General features: G+C 40.0%; 1 protein-coding gene across 1 annotated transcript in view; it reads right to left on the reverse strand.

Annotated features, from left to right (window-relative positions):
• Positions 1 to 18,092, reverse strand: part of LOC119918271 (synapsin-3-like) — a 110,421-nt gene that overhangs the window by 11,842 nt on the left and 80,487 nt on the right. Inside the window, 1 exon segment of the mRNA XM_038738917.1 lies at positions 5,046 to 5,108. Coding sequence (XP_038594845.1) covers positions 5,046 to 5,108 — 63 coding nt within the window.

Consider the following 18,092-nt stretch of genomic DNA (forward strand, 5'->3'; position numbering starts at 1 on the left):
TAATTTTTGTATATATATAATTTGCTTTGTAGCATAAAGTGAACTACAAATTGCATCATCATCATTTTCAAGAAACTGACCTTGTAAAGTAGGCTTTGTTTCCTTTCTAGGGGTGTACACTAGTTTTGCCTCAGATGCTAATATACAGTACTGCATGACTCAAGGTCTGATGTTGTCGAACACGGGGATACAAATTGCAGTTTAAACTTAAACAGTCAGAAGGATTATAGTACTATCTAACAGCTAGATCATCATAAAAGAAATAACTTGTGCCATAGATGATGCATAAGCAGTTCAGTTGCTGTTACACTGACCAATATGGAGTATAGAATGGAAAGCACAAATTAAAATTAACACTTTTTGAGGTCTTAGGAAACAGTTTAACGCCGTGTTTAAGAGTGCTAAAACCGCAGAAGAAGAAATACAATTTTTCCGGGTGGAACAAAGAAATCCCAAAGACCATTAAAATCATGCAACACTCCCAAACAATGAACAAGAGAACCGACACTGGGAAAACAAATAAAGCAAAACCGAGCGAGAATGGCACAAAACAATAAACATAGATTTAAATGTGTAAAAGCAGGACGGACAGCTTTGATGGTTAAAGTGGTCCCATAAACAGCGCTGTTACTTTGACGGGTAATAACATGAAAACAATCGTTGGAATCCACATAAAAAGCTCTGAAGCCAGACTAGAAAATATATTTAATTCATTTCAAGCTGATTAAGTACACGTAAGATGAAGATAATTTCAATTTAAGAACTATTTCTCTTAGAGTTGAAGCCATGAGTTCAGCGGTAATACAGGACACGCTCCGGCGTCTGCACTGGAGAACCTCAGATATTAGGGAACATGAAATGAGACCACAGGCCGGAAACAAAGAGCATGTCTCCCGGTGTGATAGTGTTTATTTTTGTTTTACTTTGGCGATAAAACCACTGAAATGTTCATGTTTGACATGATAAAACACAATCTATTAGCAACACATGTAGAGAAAAGTCAAAGTGCTCGGACTTATCTAAAGTTTGCTGACATTCTCTAACATTAGGTATCATTAGCTACTGGTCATACCAGACCAAGTAAGGCTATAGCAGCAAAACCTGTGAGTGTATTTTCAGAGAGCAAGGGTGACTTTTATTGCTTATGAATTTAAAGTCACGCAGACTGTCAGAGGGCTTATGTTGTCCTTCTGTCAATAGTGTTTGTTTGCAACAAAACAGCATCAACATCTTTTTCCTTTTTTATTTTAATCTAGGTGTATCATTGTTTATTGTCTATCATATTATTTTATAAATTACATAAAGGTATGTGCTACATGGTTATTATAAATGTGTGATTTCAGCTAACTTCTTTCATAGTGTGAGTGTTGCTAACAATGACTGAAGCACTTAGGCTGAGCCCTGTACCATGCCTGTTTACAGTATGCGGGTAGAAGTAGAAACAACAAAATCAACTGAATGAGGGGAAGTGACTCACAGTTCACCTCCTGGCTCCAGAGGTAGAACCTGATAGCTAGTGGCAAGTCCAGCTCTGAGCTATACGCACGAAAAACCATCCAGAGAATTACGCAACTCCTCGGAATAAACTAAACAAACCGTAACGATGCAAACAGAAACTGAGAAAAGGTAAGCCAGAGAAGGTGAAACGCTGGCATAGAGATGAAGAGCAGCACCTGGTGGAAAAAGTCATGTCACACTGGTCAGACTAAATGAAATAATAGCTTAAACACAGAGCCTGACAGGTCTAAAACAACTAACGGGGAAACTAGATGCTTCACACGGCTATGTTATATGTTTGTCAAATGAAAGAGGCCAAATGAGTAGCCACATTTTAAAATGTGCATATACAAACATTAGGGCTGACCCCCAATAGTCGAAGATTTGATGCTTTGATGGGCGGAGCCTGATTTGACTGTCAATCTCACAGTCGAAGCTTCGCAGCGAAACAAGGATCATGCCATTTTGGTCGTCAGTGCACATGTGTAAGCATAGCGTGTGCGTGTGTGTGTGTGTGTGTCAGAAGAGGAACACTTGCTGAAGAGAAGGAGACGCCGGTGTTGTGCCAAGTTGTCTACACCTCGCAGGACTTTCGGATAATTTATCACCGTTGATGAACCACACAAAGAATATTGTAGCATTTTTAAACAGCTGGCTACTTGAAATAGACCCACGAGGAACCACAACGTGCATGCAGTTGTCGGCACCACGGCATGCACACTAAACTCACACAAGACCGGTGATAGACAGGTGAGATAAAGAAAAGGGTCAACATCCAGTTAGCTAACATTAGCCACCATAAGATACTGTTCATACCAGATCTGTAGCAGCAAAACACCCTAAATGCATCAAATTGAGCGTGTGTGTATTTTATTGCTTCTGAACAAAACATTTTATTGTTAAGAGTAAAGTTATGTTACATAGTATTTGCTTTAAGGCCGTTTGCTTTAAATTTAGAATAAACCTGCTGAAAGTAACTTGTTTTGGAAGAACAGTGCCCTCTTCCTGTTTTGTGCTGTAAAGAAATTTAAGTCAACCTAGTGGCTCACGGTGGTATCACTGTTCACTCATTTATCTTTACAGTAATAATGATAAAGGCACAAATTCATGTGGTAGTGATTTAGACTTAAGTGTTACATGTCGTTATAGTTGGTGTAATAATATATAGATAGTGTTTGGGTAAGTAAATGTGGAATTAATAGGTTAGAACTGCAAATTACTTTACTTACACTTGACAAGTGACAGCTTTCTGTCAAAAGCAAACAAAACAGCAATGACTTCAATCCCACATGTTCCATATGTCTGATCTCAGAGCTCTGTGAGGTCTGAGGGGTTAAACAAGGTCCTGCTCTTCAAGGGCCTGCCAAGTTCCCCTCGAGGCTTATGGGAAATTCTATAGCATGTCTGGCTCCTGAACAGGAAGCCAAGCCTATCCAGACAGACGAGGGCCAAAGACATATAGGAAGTGTCTCCTCTGTGAATCCAAGTAACTGGCGGGAGAGAGAGAGAGAGAGAGAGAGAGAGAGAGAGAGAGAGAGAGAGAGAGAGAGAGAGAGAGAGAGAGAGATGTGTTCGGGAGAAGTGTGTGAACCTTCTTTTTGCTGTATCAGTTGTGTAACTCCATGTCTTGAAATAAATACATGTGGAAAGAAATGTTCCAGACTGTTCATCTCTCATAATGTAATCAACGGAGATGATAGAAATCTGTCTACCGTTATTTCCTTGCAGCAATCATGTTCATAATCATTGTCTGAAACTGTTAGCCGGCCAGACTGTTGTGTAAGAGAACATCACAAGTCCGGTGGATTGTACTCAGACATTGTCAGTAGTGTGTCTGTCTGGGAGCTCCTCTGCCTTTGGAGCAATCAGATTATTTGCTCAGTGAGAGTAAACACTACGCACTATACAGCCTGATTATGACGGCACATTTTTAAGATCGTGGAGAGACAGCGCTAGTGTGTACAAACTAGAGCAGATGGGGTTTAGGTTCCCGATCTCTTGCCTCAGACCAGTCAAAGCTGACGTGATAATACCACATGTTTGATTTGCATGACTGGAATCTTTACAAATAAGTGTGAGCCTGTAACCTGAGTTGGTAAAGGTAGGAAATCTGAACTTGTGAGCTTGTCTGCAAAAGTCAGTTGTTGCAAGTGTGACACAGACTGTTTTCATGATCATTTGGACTTTTAAAAGTCCTCTACTGTCTTCCTGGCTTAAATGAATAGTTAGACATTTTGGCAAATCACTTTCTAAATATAAAGCCAGAGATGGAGACTCGAGTTAGAGACTCAGACTCGAGTTAGAGACTCAGACTCGAGTTAGAGACTCGGACTCGAGTGCGACTTAAGTCGCACACACAGTGACTTCAGACTCAACTTGAGACTCGTCCTCAAAAGACTTGAGACTCGACTCGGACTTGAGGCGCGGGACTTGTGAACAATGTTTATTGTTTAGGACACGTCTGATGAGCTTGCCGGCAGCTGCTGAGCCATTCATCATAAACTTTCACTTTAAAACGTCATACAACAAGACCCAAACAAAGAAGCGCTGAACGCAAATATGTGGTGAGTGAACATGTTTAGCTCAGCATTGGCCATCTAATGTTAGCTTGCTTCTTGCTTCAGCTACGACCTACTAGAGGTTAACCCCGACCGTCGTTTGTTATGAAAAGATGAATGAGCGTTTGTTTACTTGCCAAACTTGTTGTGGTCGATTAACGTAATCATTTTCGTCCCGCTGGCTGCCATCAAGTTAATTATTGCCGTTGGCTGGAAAGAGGTTACAGGTTTATTGTTGATCATCATTTTATTTAGTTATAGCCTAACGTTACACTGGTTTGAGAGTCTGCAGGCTGTGTTGACTTACAGTAGTTTATAAGCTGTCATTAACTGCATTGCACAGGTTGTGCTCTGTAAGTTAAAAACATGTTACAGCTTTATTGTTGACCAGTATTATTTAGTTAACTTTACACTGGGTTTGAAATTCAACAGGGTTTGTTGTCTTACAGTAGTTATAAGCTGTCATTACTTGTAGACACATTGTACATTAGGCTGCATGGTTGTGCTCTGTAAGTTAAAAACAGACAGATTTATTGTTGATTATGCAACGTCACAGTTTTATTGACTTACAGTATTTAATTAATTGCATTGCACATTACATGGTTGTGCTCTCAGTATTCCTTATAGCTATGAAGTTTTATTAGCAACCTGGATTGAACGCAGCAGGTGATACAACATTCGTAATAACCACGAGAGACTTGAGACTTGAGACTTGACTTGGACTCTAGCTCAAAGACTTTTGAGCATCTCTGTATAAAGCTACACGGAGACAGTAAGCTTAGCATAGCATGAAGATGGAAACAGCTACCCAAAGGTTAACCACCTCTAAAACTTATGGTATTTAGCATACAGACATAGCAGACATGAGAGAGACATCAACACTCTCATCTAACTCTTAGCAAAAAATTGGTTTTGGGGTGATAATGCATTAGATAAATGAACTAATTAACGTGTGTGAGTGTTTTTGTCTGTGTATTTCAAGGAACTTACCTTTCCCATGCCAGCGTAGGCGTGCCCCATCTTGACCACCACGGGGTAGGAAGGGCTTGTAACCTGCAGACAAGAACAACATCTGCTTATTAGCTGGTGTGATAACCTGAGTCTTTCCATAAACGCGTGCGGGTAGTGTAGTCTGTATTTGCTTTCTTGGCACATGGCAAATGCTAACTAAAGAATGATACACTCAATAGGGACATTCAGAACTGTACTTGGTGCTCTAACTATACAGTAAGACATACATGTGGTCAACACCACATTCAGAGACAACCAAAAGCGGAAAACTATTTCCTTTGCAACTGATTTGGATGTGTACATGAAGTGCCCAGAACCGTGGCCTTGTAAAAGAAACGCACTGGCTCCACTGAATTTAAAGGCGGCCAGTTTAGGAGGCATGAGGTGGAGTCGGAAGGATGTTGGTTTATTGCGCAAAAGAGTGAGGTTCTGGAAAGCTAGGTGGAAGACCACAGCTCGCTGGTTGGGTTTGGACAAACCAGACAGACCACAAACATGCTATTCCTCATAGTTTGTAGAACTGAAGTGGGTGAAACATCAACATATTACTTCAAACCTCCCTGTGGTTTAAACGCCCCTTGATAAATCAACTGATATGATTGTAAATGGTATGTGATCTAAGAGGGACTTTTCCAGTTTCAAAAGCACTCTCCCCTCTGTTGTGTTTAATAGCTGTTAGGCAGCAATGCCAGATTATATAAGGGGCTCTTCGGTCAGATTTACAGTGATTGTGATAAAGAACAAACAGTACTTTGGCATAATTTATTGATGGTTAAATAAAAATACTGCTCATACATTTCTATGCATAACCATCCAAAATTTGAGTTTTGCACTAAAATAATATGCTCCTTTAGTGTGGGTTTCAGGTATACTTTTAGACAGATGTGACATTGCTGAAGACCCATTTTCCCCCTCAACATTTTAGAAATTCAGAATGCTTTCATGCATGTTGCATTTTCACAAAGGCATGTAAGAAAAAACAAAGTTTACACAAGGTGGGCACCTCTAGGTGAAGCCCACAATTAAATAAACACAGTACCAGAAGATGTTCGGGCGGGAGGCATAAGGCCAGATCATGCATGCAGATATAAGTTCAGACCTGCGCAGAAGAGGGGAACTACTAAACAGCTGCTATCACTTCATCCAAACCCTCCCCGACAGTTGACAGGACTGTACATCCTAAAGTTCCTGTCAGCTTGTGTTGTGCAGAGACTTGAAAAGACATCGAGCTGCTTGAGGGTGTGAGCCGCTTCTGTTGACAGGTTCTGAGAGTACAGGCCTGGCCGACACGCTGCCAAGATAAAGTGTACTCTAATTGTCTCCATTATCACTTCACAAGTGCCAGAATACAGATAGGATGTGAGAACGTATGAAGAGGTCCACTTTGTTATCCACTTTAACGTGCTGTACTGTATGCATGAAGTATTTAGTAGTATGGAAAATGCCAACTTTAATGCAAATCTTACAAGTGATACTAACTAAATTATTACTAAGACACTGGTAGTCTTAGTAGACAATTTGATTCAGAGAGTGACACATTTTCTCCAGGAGCCCAGAAAAGCTCCGGTGCATGTTCTTTGTCCCTATTTGCTATCTTGAGCTACACTATTTGTTTTCTAGTGTAGCTCAAGATAGCAGAAGTTGCAGTTGCGAGGACATGGGAAGATTAGCAACCACGGAGAAGAGATCTGACATGTATGTTGCACAGACAGATGTGATAGGCACCACACTGATGAAATTAAATAAACTGTATGAAAGGGATCATGATTTACACACTCTTATATACAACAGTGTGTTTTTTGACACTTCATGAATTAATCCTAGCGTTGAGTTTTGACTTTCACATTTTACTGTTCGTTGACACTGAATTGAATGTACTGGATGCCACATCCACCCCCAAGTCCCTGTCCTGAATTTCACCTATTCTCATATGGTCACCCTAGGTTTGAGTCAATTTAATAGTTTGGGAATATGCACCAATAAGCACAGTATCAACAGACATTTTAAGGGCCTTCAGGCAGGTACTGCTTTATTATCTGATCTGTGTGTGTATATGTGTATATTTACACACACAACACACACAAGCAGTGAGATATTCTAGATGGGCACAGTCAGTAATTCTGCCTCAATCAAATTCAACACGTTTTTCACTGCTGACGACATGAAGGGTATGCGACTAAATTTCAAAATACTAATAATAATTTTGCATTGCACTTCTGTAAAGTTGGTGGGCTCACAAGGGACAGATGTAAAACATAACTGTCAAAATAATATTCCACATGTATCATGTTTAAACTTATAGTCTTCTGCCCCAACTAACATTGCCTAAAGTTGCTACTATAAATGTCCAAACGATTTTGGCTAAACTCTTAGAATTAATTGTGTTTCACAAACATAAACAGGCTAAATGAGGACGGTCAGAAGTGCAAAACTTCCACAGCAGTTATGTGTGTATCAATGATGAGATGCCTGAGGTCCAGCACGTATCTGAGAGGAGCACAGCAGTAGCACAGTGTGGATGTCTGTCCGCGGGAGTGTTTTGGGTGGAGGGGGCTGTAGCCACCCACTCTGTCTGGACCTATTCCTTCCAGTCATTCCCATCAGTGTGGCAATGACGGCAGACGCTGAACATGTTGGGGATAGACAACCACATCCTCTGCCCCTGATGAAACCGGAGCGTCACATGAGAGCCATGCACTCACTGTTGTTTTCTGATGGACTCACTGACCACAAAAAATGCACTGTCACTGATATTACAAGACCAGGGAGGAGACCAAACATAACACTGCCTCAGCTCATAAACATTTACACTGGTAGCCAGACTGTCTGCAGGTCCATCAGGTACCATCTACTCATGTGTAAAAAGTTTCTTAAAACCATTTCTCCCATGTAGAACAGTTTATACTACAGCAGAGGAGGCTTAAAGAAGTTAACAAGCTGTGTACGTAAAACATTGCCTCTTTAAAGGCTGGTGTGATTAAGTGATCAGTCTGTAAATATGTATGATGATAATAATTTTGACTTTTGAATTACGTTTGTTTTTACATTTTATGACTCTTGCCTTGGTTTGTATATAAAATTTTTAATATTTTTTGTAAAACATTCAGTGACTTTTATCTGGAATCTGGAATTTGAATAACTTCTTTTCCTTCACTTTGTATATTCCTCTGTTGGAGCTTCTTCCTGCTATAATATAATATCGGTGGCCTTTAGCGCCCGTGAGCTCTCATTTGGTTGGAAAACTTCAGCATTCTGTTTAATCCCAGCTTCATGCGCACCACCCGGCTTTTTGTTCCCAGCAGAAATCTATAAAAAGACTCCAATGTGGTAAAGACGTTAAGAAGTCATATGCTAAAAAAGCTAATTACATGGTGGGTGATTTCACCAGTCTAGCTTTTATTTCGTAACACACAGGCTCCTTCATTTACAGTAAATGTGCCAGACGACCAGGCCTGGCACATGATGGAAATACTTCAGGGAAGCCCATCCACCCCCACACGCATCCCTTCCCTCTGGCTGGATATGCAAAGCTTGTTGTAAGTGAGTCACATAGGATCGTCGCTCAGGTCCGTGTCTGAGGTGAATCATGCATCCCTTCAAAAACACCTCCATGTGACATTCCAACACTTTCATCTGGTGGAGTGGAAGTTTCCAGATCACACTGTGCACATTTAAAACTTAAGGGCAACACAATAGAAGGATTGTATCCATTACTGACATATGTATAAACCCAAACAAGGTTTGATTATTTTACCTCTGTCTCATATTAGCACCAATCACAACCAAAACATCCTTACAAGCTCACAAAAAAGAGATTTAACATTAAGTTGGAACTCTAACATAGATATCAAGCAGTTTTACTGCCAAATCTAAGCATTATGGGAACATTCGGCTTCTGGCTATAAATGCTATAATCAACTCTAATCCCAAGAACATTAGATAAGATTAAGATAATTATGGCTTAAAAGGGCATTAATAGAGTACCCCCAATTACCGCAGCTTTGGATATTTTCACTGTTGTTATGGCAAACATGTTAGCAAACTCTTGCCTATTTCCACATCCAGCAGAAATGAAGCAACATTAGCATTCAAATGGAATTGTATTTCTGGCTAACTGGTGAATGTAAATCCAGTATTCACTCTCCTTTTAGTTCTGTTTTGGGTCTCTTCTCTCCCTTCTACTAATTGTAATATCTGTCTCTTTAGCGGCTAAATGCTTCACTATGTTCACCAGCTGCGTGTCGCTTACTTTTTCTGTGTGCTTCTTGGTGATGGGCTGGCAGCGCAGTGGGTTTCTCAGTAAAGTTGTGGGCTGTAAAACTAAAACAGAGACCCCTCTCAAAATACACATAGTCATTTGATCCATTTTTCATACTAACAGGTGCATCTCGAAGAACTGTGACCTTCAACTGCATTAGGAAACCATGGGAAGTGAAGAACACTGACCAAACTAAGTTCTTCTGCGCGACATTGTCAGGGACTTAAATACACTCACACTGTCATGAACAGGGAGGGAAAACCATGAAACTTGTGTGTATATTTCTAAAGTAGACCCTATTAGACCCTTTAGGTTAGAGAAAGGTTGTGCTATACAGGCCAATAAAAACTATATACATTTCCTAGTTTATTTCATACAGTAAAGTAAAGTAATATAAAACTCCAGCTAAGTATTGAACACAAAACCAAGTAAAAATGGGTCACACACACAACTTCTCCAATGAAAAGCATGTAGACTGCTTCAGTTGCTGAGCAGAAGGACTTGGATTATTCTTTCGGGGCACATGCATTATCCAACAAAACACATGGCGCATCCATCCTGCATTTATGATCTCCTTAATTTTTATTAGGGCCATTCAAACCTGCCACATCAAGGGGAAGACATGAGGCGCAATGGTTTGGGCAGACAACATGAGCAGGGGACCCCGACCCAGAATCCTTTTCCGAGTCCGACCGCAGTGGGACCAAAGACTGCCTGCCCACATCAAACCTTGCCTGCAGATTAAGTGGGCCTCAAGAGACCAATAAATGTTTATCATGCAAGTCCCAGCTAAGCTACTGACTGAATTCATACACCTGACAGGAATGGATTCAGCTCTCTTTGAAAGTGCTCCATGTAAACGTTTGAGTCGATCAAATGAAGGCAGGGGCTTAACCTTTTACTTTGAACCAATACAAATTGGATAGGTATCAGTTAAACATTTATTACAACCAAAATCCTTGGGAAGACATACTTTTATGATGGGTACAACAGCTCAGTACGAAGTACAGATGAGCCTTTTGAACACAATAACCAGCGGCAGTGTAGGATTTCAGCTGTCTACACTTATATAGAGCACTAAAACTGGAGAATCAAGGGAGGGTAACTGTATAACAGTTACAGGAACCAATTATTGTTTTCCGCAAGCTGTGATTGGAGGAACCCGATTTTACAGCTTTAAAGATTCAATAATTTAGTTTTGGCCTCTTCCACCAAAAAAGGGTTAGGGTTAAAAAAAGAGAAAATATCCAGTGAGCAGCAGTTGTGTGGACGAAAATAACCACTCGTTACAACCAAGGTATGCAGAATACCATCTCAGAACACCTCGAACCTTGAAGCAGATGGGCTCCAGCTGCAAGATCACACCAGGTGCCACTCCTGTCAGCTAAGAACAGGAAACGGAGGCTACAATTCACACAGGCTCACCAAAACTAGACAATAGAAGAGTGGAAAAACGTTCCTGGTCTGAGTCTCGATTTCAGCTGCAACATTCAGATGGTAGGGTCAGAATTCGGTGTAAACAACTTGAAAGCATGTCACAAAGATAAAAACATCTCAAACTGGTTTTTTGAACATGACAATGAGTTCACTGTACTCCAATGGCCTCCACAGTTACCAGATCTCAATCCACTAGAGCACCTTTGGGGTGTGGTGGAAGGGGAGATTTGCAACACCCATAGGAAAAGCAAAATCCAAGAACAGATCTCATAGTTGTTTCCTTCTTTTCTCCTAGACATAAATGAGCTGCTTTTAATACCAAGGTGAGACCAAAGGCCTTTTCTCCCACTTCTCAAATTCATCTCAGGAGAAACAACTATATAAAATCTCATTTATGTCTGACTCTGATCACAACAAGAGATCTCTAACTGATCTTAAATAAGTCTAATTTACCTCTCCTGAACACTGGACCATGAGATCAGAGAAAGAGGTCAAAGAAAACTCAGCTATGACTCCTAGGATCTCATGATTCTTCTAAAAATGTCTCAGTTTTCTCATATTGGCCTCAGGAGCAAAAACCCATCTCTGTCTTACTTTGATCAAAAGATGAGAACTCTACAGTATTTTAAATTAGTGTAATTTAAGTCTCCAGAATGTGGGTCAGAAACAAAGCTCCAAGATATTTCTCAGTTTTGTCTTAGTGACCCCACTTAGTGGTTATTTTACTCAAGTACTTTACTTACATCTAATGTTGAGGTTGAGTATTTTCTTTTTATGGGGGTTTGTACATTTACTGCCCTTAATTTCAAATCCTTATTATATTTATTGCTAATTATAAATTTTATATGGTTGTCTCTCCTGAGATGAATTTGAGAAGTGGGAGAAAAGGCCTTTGGTCTCACCTTGGTATTAAAAGCAGCTCATTTATGTCTAGGAGAAAAGAAGGAAACAACTATGAGACCTCATCTTGGATCTTGCTTTCCTATGGGTAATGTTTAATGTCTTGTTTGTGGTGTTTTACTATCTTTACAAACTAAGAAATTACAAATGTACAGATACAAAATGTAATTTGTAAATAAGATTAACTGAAAATAGTTTCAAGTGAACAAAACAGCAGCAGGCTAAATTCTTCAAACCTTTGAAAACATTTTCTACACATGTTTCCAAACTAAGTGAGATCCTGCAGTGACATAATCGTGACAAATAGCCTACAGTAGTTCCTGGATATGCGCCCATAACAGAAATTTACAAGTTGTCATGGTAACCCCGCTAGACTAACATCTGCCCAAAACTGCAGCTAATAGTAGATGCCCATTGTGTTAAAGTGTATACAGGTACATAGTAATTATTGTTGTTGTGGTCTAAGCTCATCTGGCTTCCATTAGGGTCCTGGTGTGTTTCCATGACAGCTGTCTGGAAAAGACAACTTATTCATAAGGATGGAAGTTTCCAGGCAAGACGCCCCTGACAACAATGAGGTCCTGATGGAGAAGTGACAGAGTTGATGGGGGGCGTCTTCTGGTGGTCAAGCCACCTGCTGTGTCATCACAACTTGCTAAGTGATTGAGAGAGGAAGAAATGTACACAATACAGTGTTACACTTTATCTTTACAGAAGACAACTGTGACTTTACTCAAGCCATACAAACATCACTACCATACCATAAAAACCATACAATAGTGATGCCAGTCACCAAAACTTTATGACTTGCTTTATGACATGCTTTTAACACTAATGAAAGGGTCTTTGCATTCTGGGAAAATGACACAGAAGCATTTTCACAGAAGCAAACTGTTTGTAAATAATTTAGACCATCTGTAAATAGTATGTGTTAGCTATTAAAAGTTGAGTCAGTGTCAAATCACCAAAGCAAAAGTTGCAGGAAATCACTACAGGTGTCACTAAAATTGATTGTTTTGTGGATGTTGCCATGACTGTCTGTCTCAAGATGGAGGTCTCATTCAAGACCATTAAACAATGAAGAAGAAGAAGAAGAAGAAGAAGTTTTATTTATATAGCGCCTTTCAAGAGCTCAAGGTCGCTTTACATGGTACATTTACACACTAACACACAACTTACAATCACATAGGATACATATAGTCACATTTAAACAAAATACATGTTAAATAGATATGTTTTTAACTGTGTCTTGAATGTAGCCACAGATGAAATATTTCGAACTGAAAGGGGCAGTGAATTCCATAATTTTGGAGCATTAACACTAAATGACCTTCCACCTACTGTAGACAACTGGAAACGAGGGATGGACAATAAACCAAGTTCAGTTGATCTGAGAGACCGTGCAGGGCGGTAGGTGAAAAGTAGATCAGACAAATATGGGGGTGCAAGACCATTTAATGCCTTAAATGTCAGAAACAATACCTTAAAGTGGATACGTGATGCCACGGGTAGCCAGTGAAGGTCATGAAGCACCGGAGTAATGTGAGCAGAACGCCTGGTGGAGGTGAGAACTCTTGCTGCTGAGTTTTGAACGTACTGTAATCTTGCAATAAGTTTTTTGGGAAGACCAAGAAATAAAGCATTGCAATAATCCAGACGTGATGTGATTAATGCATGTATTAAGATTTCAGCGTCAGCTAAAGTGAGAGAAGATCTTAGACGAGCAATATTCCGAAGATGAAAGAAAGAGTTTTTAACAAGAGAAGAAAAATGAGAGCCAAAAGATAGAGTTGAGTCGAATAAGACACCGAGGTTACGAGTCAGTGATGAAGGCTTAATATGGAAACCATCAATATAGAAGGACTGGTCCATCCTTTTGACTGAGGCAGCAGAGCCGATCACTAATATCTCAGTTTTATTGTCATTTAATTTGAGGAAGTTAAGGGACATCCAATGCTTGATGTCCCTGATACATGCAGTGAGTGAGTCAGGCAGGGATGCCGGAGCTGGTGGTGAAATAAATTTGGATGTCATCAGCATAGCAATGGAACTGAAGTCCAATGCTGGCTATCTACTTATTAAATCAAAACTGAATCAACAAATAGCAGTGTGTACTGCCAAAAACCTTAATATGTTGCATAAATATTAAATATTAGGTCAGTGTTAGGACAATGCTGTGCCCAGGTCTTGTCTTTCATGTGCATATCCTTTAGTCAATATTATTTTTCAGTGAGGCTAGCAATGTCTGTCAGTGGGTCAGCCCTTACCTCTTCGGTCCAGACCAAAATATGTCAACAACTTTAAACAGGTTATATTGTGCTTTTTGGCTTTTGTCCCCTTCCTTTATTGTGTTAAATATCTTTTTTTTGAAAAATCCCAAAGTCCACACAAAGGGAGTTAACCTTTTAATGCAGAAAACACTGCTCCTGAACTGCCTGAAAACAGCTCAATCTTAGTCCAGCCTCTACTTCCGAAATCTATCGGCGTTCACAATGCTCGCTTAGTGACTGGTGAAATTAAAATAACGTTAGATACCCTCCAGGCAGTCAATGGACATGAAGTTGTTACTGTGATGTCAGTGCACAGTTGAAACTTTATGTATGAAAGATACATTAATTACAAATTAATCACTCTGAAACATCTTGCTTCAGTCTAGGTTGCGAAGATGGTTCGGATTGTTCTGCCTGTATTTCGGGATGAGACTCGGGCTCGAACATGTACGGCTGAACCGAAGCCATGGTTACTGACTGAAGCTGCTTTATTTTGGATCACACTACCTAGCTTGTCAGGGCATGTCCTATTTTACTTCTGATTGGCTAGTAGTACTGCGCCTGTGCAACTTCCAACAAAGATCTTATAGAAGTGAAATGTCTCACTCGGCAGCTAAAATGGAGCATTCAACACACAGGGTGAAAAGAGAAGCTGCAGCAATGTGCAGTTTGTCAAAAAATATGTTTTTTTTAAACTATGTAAACCTATTCTGGTACAACTCCAAAATAAAATCATAAAACTGAAAATTTGCATAATATGACCCCTTTAACATGAGTTGCCATGAAATTTTGTGGAGACATTTATGTTCCCCAGAGGTTAAATCTCACTGACTATGGTGATCCTCTCACCTTTCCCTCTAACACCACCTTAAGGTTGATTATAAGGTTTATTAAGGTTGAGTGAAATATCTTGACAATTATTGGATGGATTGCCAGACATTGATGTTCAGGATGAATGTAACCATTTAGCATCACCGTTCCTTTCATGGCGCTGTTAATGGCAACAAGCTGCAGTTTATAACCAATACATTTCACATTTTCTTTATGTCATGTTTATTTATTGCCTCTGTAGTAATTGCTTGCTTGATGATTGTGTGATGACTGCTGACTTTACAACAACAAAACTTGCCCCTTGGGGTTAATAAAGATATCCTCCTCCTTTGCTGATCCATTGGCCTTTCAATACTTTGGTTAATGACCAAATACCTGCAAACTAAATATATCCCCTAGCCATACTTATGTTTAGTGCAATCTAAACAAAAAATGGAGAACATGATAACACTGTCCTAGCTAGATAAGTAGATACCTTTTTACTTACGTTTTTATTTATACGTTAGCGTCATATTTCATCTGTTGATAGCATCACAGCAACACTACATGGATGTACTGTATGTGATCAGGCCATATTGTGCTTTAAATGGTACATGGCTTTACATTTAGCCTCTCAGTCACCCAACACGCACACACTGAGCTTCCATGCAGGATGTTTGCCTAAGCATTTGGAGCAATGTGGGGTTCAGTGGACTACCCTGATTGCTTTCATTACATTTTCTACAGTAAATGCACTTACTGTACATTATTTCACTTACTTTGTAATATAGAATTATGGAATAGTTACCTGTTTGTAGAATTGGAGTTACAACCAGGTTGATTTTGCCTGTCTCTTTACTTATTGGAGAATGCTGTTGTGTTCACGTTGTTTCACATCTACAGCTTCCTAGCTGTAGCCTGTAGCTTGTAACGTAGCTATGGTGGCTATGGGTGTAGGCTCCTAAGCTACACTGTGGCCCCCGAAACACACAACTTTAAATCGCCCTTTATGCTGTCTTCCAGAATATTATGAGAGAGTTGCTTGTAATATGTCAGTGATCTCACAGGTGGTTAATATTACAGATGGTTAACCAATATCATTTAATAACAGAACAGAGCCACTACTTGAGTCCAGTCCATTCATTTTAAATAAACACAGTCAGTTTGAAAGTCAGTGTTAAGTACATGTCCAGACTGTACTAAAGCAGAGCTATTTCAGTCCAGCTTCTCTGTGGTCGTGCTGTAATGGGGACCTGGACAGGCCTTATTATCGCTAATCAATTCACTAACCTACATTCCTGCTTCAGAAGAAGAAGGACAGACGGGCCTCAGGCGAGCCAATCCTGCAAAACCCATCAACGCTGTGCCACATTCCTCTGAGTCTTAAAGGAAAAATTATGTTTCTTTCCCATTTTCCAGGGGCTCCTGCAGTATTAGGTCTCGGAAAAGGCTGAGCAAAAATAAGGTGGCTATGTGCAGTTTTGGATTCCCTGTCCCGTGATCCAAGGACTGAATGGAATCATTCACTCAGTCCTTTCAGCTTAGTGATGCCGAGGAAAACAATCATGGATCCAAACCTGTGAGCAACGTGACCAATAAAAGTGTATGCAGACAGGCAGAAAGTTGATGTAATAAGGTCAAATGTATTTTTTCTGATACTTCTACACCCCTATTCCCACACAGGGAGGTCAGAGGTCAGGGTCACAGTTTGCTGGCAGTACTTTTCCTGCATGAAAGCCGCTCAGCTGCAGTATAACAATTCAGTCGCCTTTCTGTCACCACGTGGTTTCCAAGAAAACATCTATGCAATCTTTGCTTGAATATTTCCTTCCTGTACTATGTACCACCCCAATCAATGCAGTTTCATTCAGGATGCTAAGCAGATGTAAGAGTCTGAATTTGATGGTGCGGATGGAGTGTTGCTTTAACTACCATTACACTGGGCTTTACTCAGTGGTTTACCACAGTTTCATGCAACGTTGTCAAGAAAATTACAGCTCACCAAAGCATCAATTAAATCCCACAAAGTTAGTATCAAGTTATTTTCAAAAGCAGCACCAGGCAGAGTGGGAAGTTAAACTGTTCAAATGTTTCAACAATGAACCCATTCAATTTAATTCACCTGTAAACCCAGACCCAGGGGCTGAAATCATTCATTCTCATTATATACATTTTGAAAGCCAAAACCACATCAATGGATATGTTTAGACCTGAGGTTTTCAAAGTGTGAGTGGGCTAAAGGGGGGGGGGGGGGGGGGGGGGTGAATGGAGATAATTCACATCAGGCAAAAACACTGCGGTGGAAAACATGGATGTATCAAGGTACTTTAAAACCCTTAGCAACAGATTGTAGGAATTTGCTTCGAAATTCAAACTCCTTCTCTGAGTCATCACTTAGTCAAACATCCATAAATCGGCTTAGAAATCACAGAAAAAAAGATGTCCTTATAACTCCAGACCATGCCTGAGAATCAGCTGTTTTTAAGTTTCCTTCCACATCAAAGTAATTCAGTGGTAGTTGTCTGTGCATCTGGGTACATGGCAAACATGAACTAATTCAGAATACTTTTAATGATGCCGATTGGCCAAATACATGACTTTAGGACATATTAAGAGATGTTTCCTGCTGTCTACTGGTGATAAGGCACAGTGAGTAAAAGGATATATGAGGCGTCAGCAACATTTCTGACAGCAGAGGAAGGAAAGGCGCGCTTCTGCAGAGTGCATACCATGGCTCAGCCCAAATGTCAGCACCACCACTGTTTTCAATTAAGAGCCGGTACACAGGGAGGAGAGAGGAGAAACATCAAGGAGGCAGATGTTTTGGAACAGCTGGATGTGGCAAAGCTAGTCTATATTTATACCAGCTGTGCAAGCAGCAGGAATGGGTGGTACTCTGTAATACACTACAGCAATATTAAAGCAATGGCTGTGATGCACTTAGTTATCATAAATAATTAGAAAGCAATCAGGCTGTACAAGCCTCTAAATATATTTTAATAACAAAAAATGTAAAAGGAATTTATCATCTCCATCTGGTTTGAAATCAAAATACACATGGTGACAATCGTGCTGATTAGCTGATGGGAGCTGTGGATTTTGTATAACTAATTCAAGGATGACTTGTGCAAAATTTAAAGAGAAACAGACTAAGAACCACAGAGTTATGTTTATTTAAATGTATCATGTTACTGTGGTGCAATCGATTGGTGAAATGCCATCGAGGTTTGCAGGGTTGCTTGTGGATACAGTATGTGCCAATTATGAGGCAATTACAGGAAAATGGTATGGAATTTTGGAAAACAAGGTTTATTAAAATTCATAGCAATTTGTAAGTGTTTATTTTAGAGG

Source organism: Micropterus salmoides, unplaced genomic scaffold, assembly GCF_014851395.1.
Source record: "Micropterus salmoides isolate LMB-PRFRI ecotype aquatic unplaced genomic scaffold, ASM1485139v1 Ms_hic_scaffold_23, whole genome shotgun sequence".
Classification (NCBI taxonomy): Eukaryota; Metazoa; Chordata; class Actinopteri; order Centrarchiformes; family Centrarchidae; genus Micropterus; species Micropterus salmoides.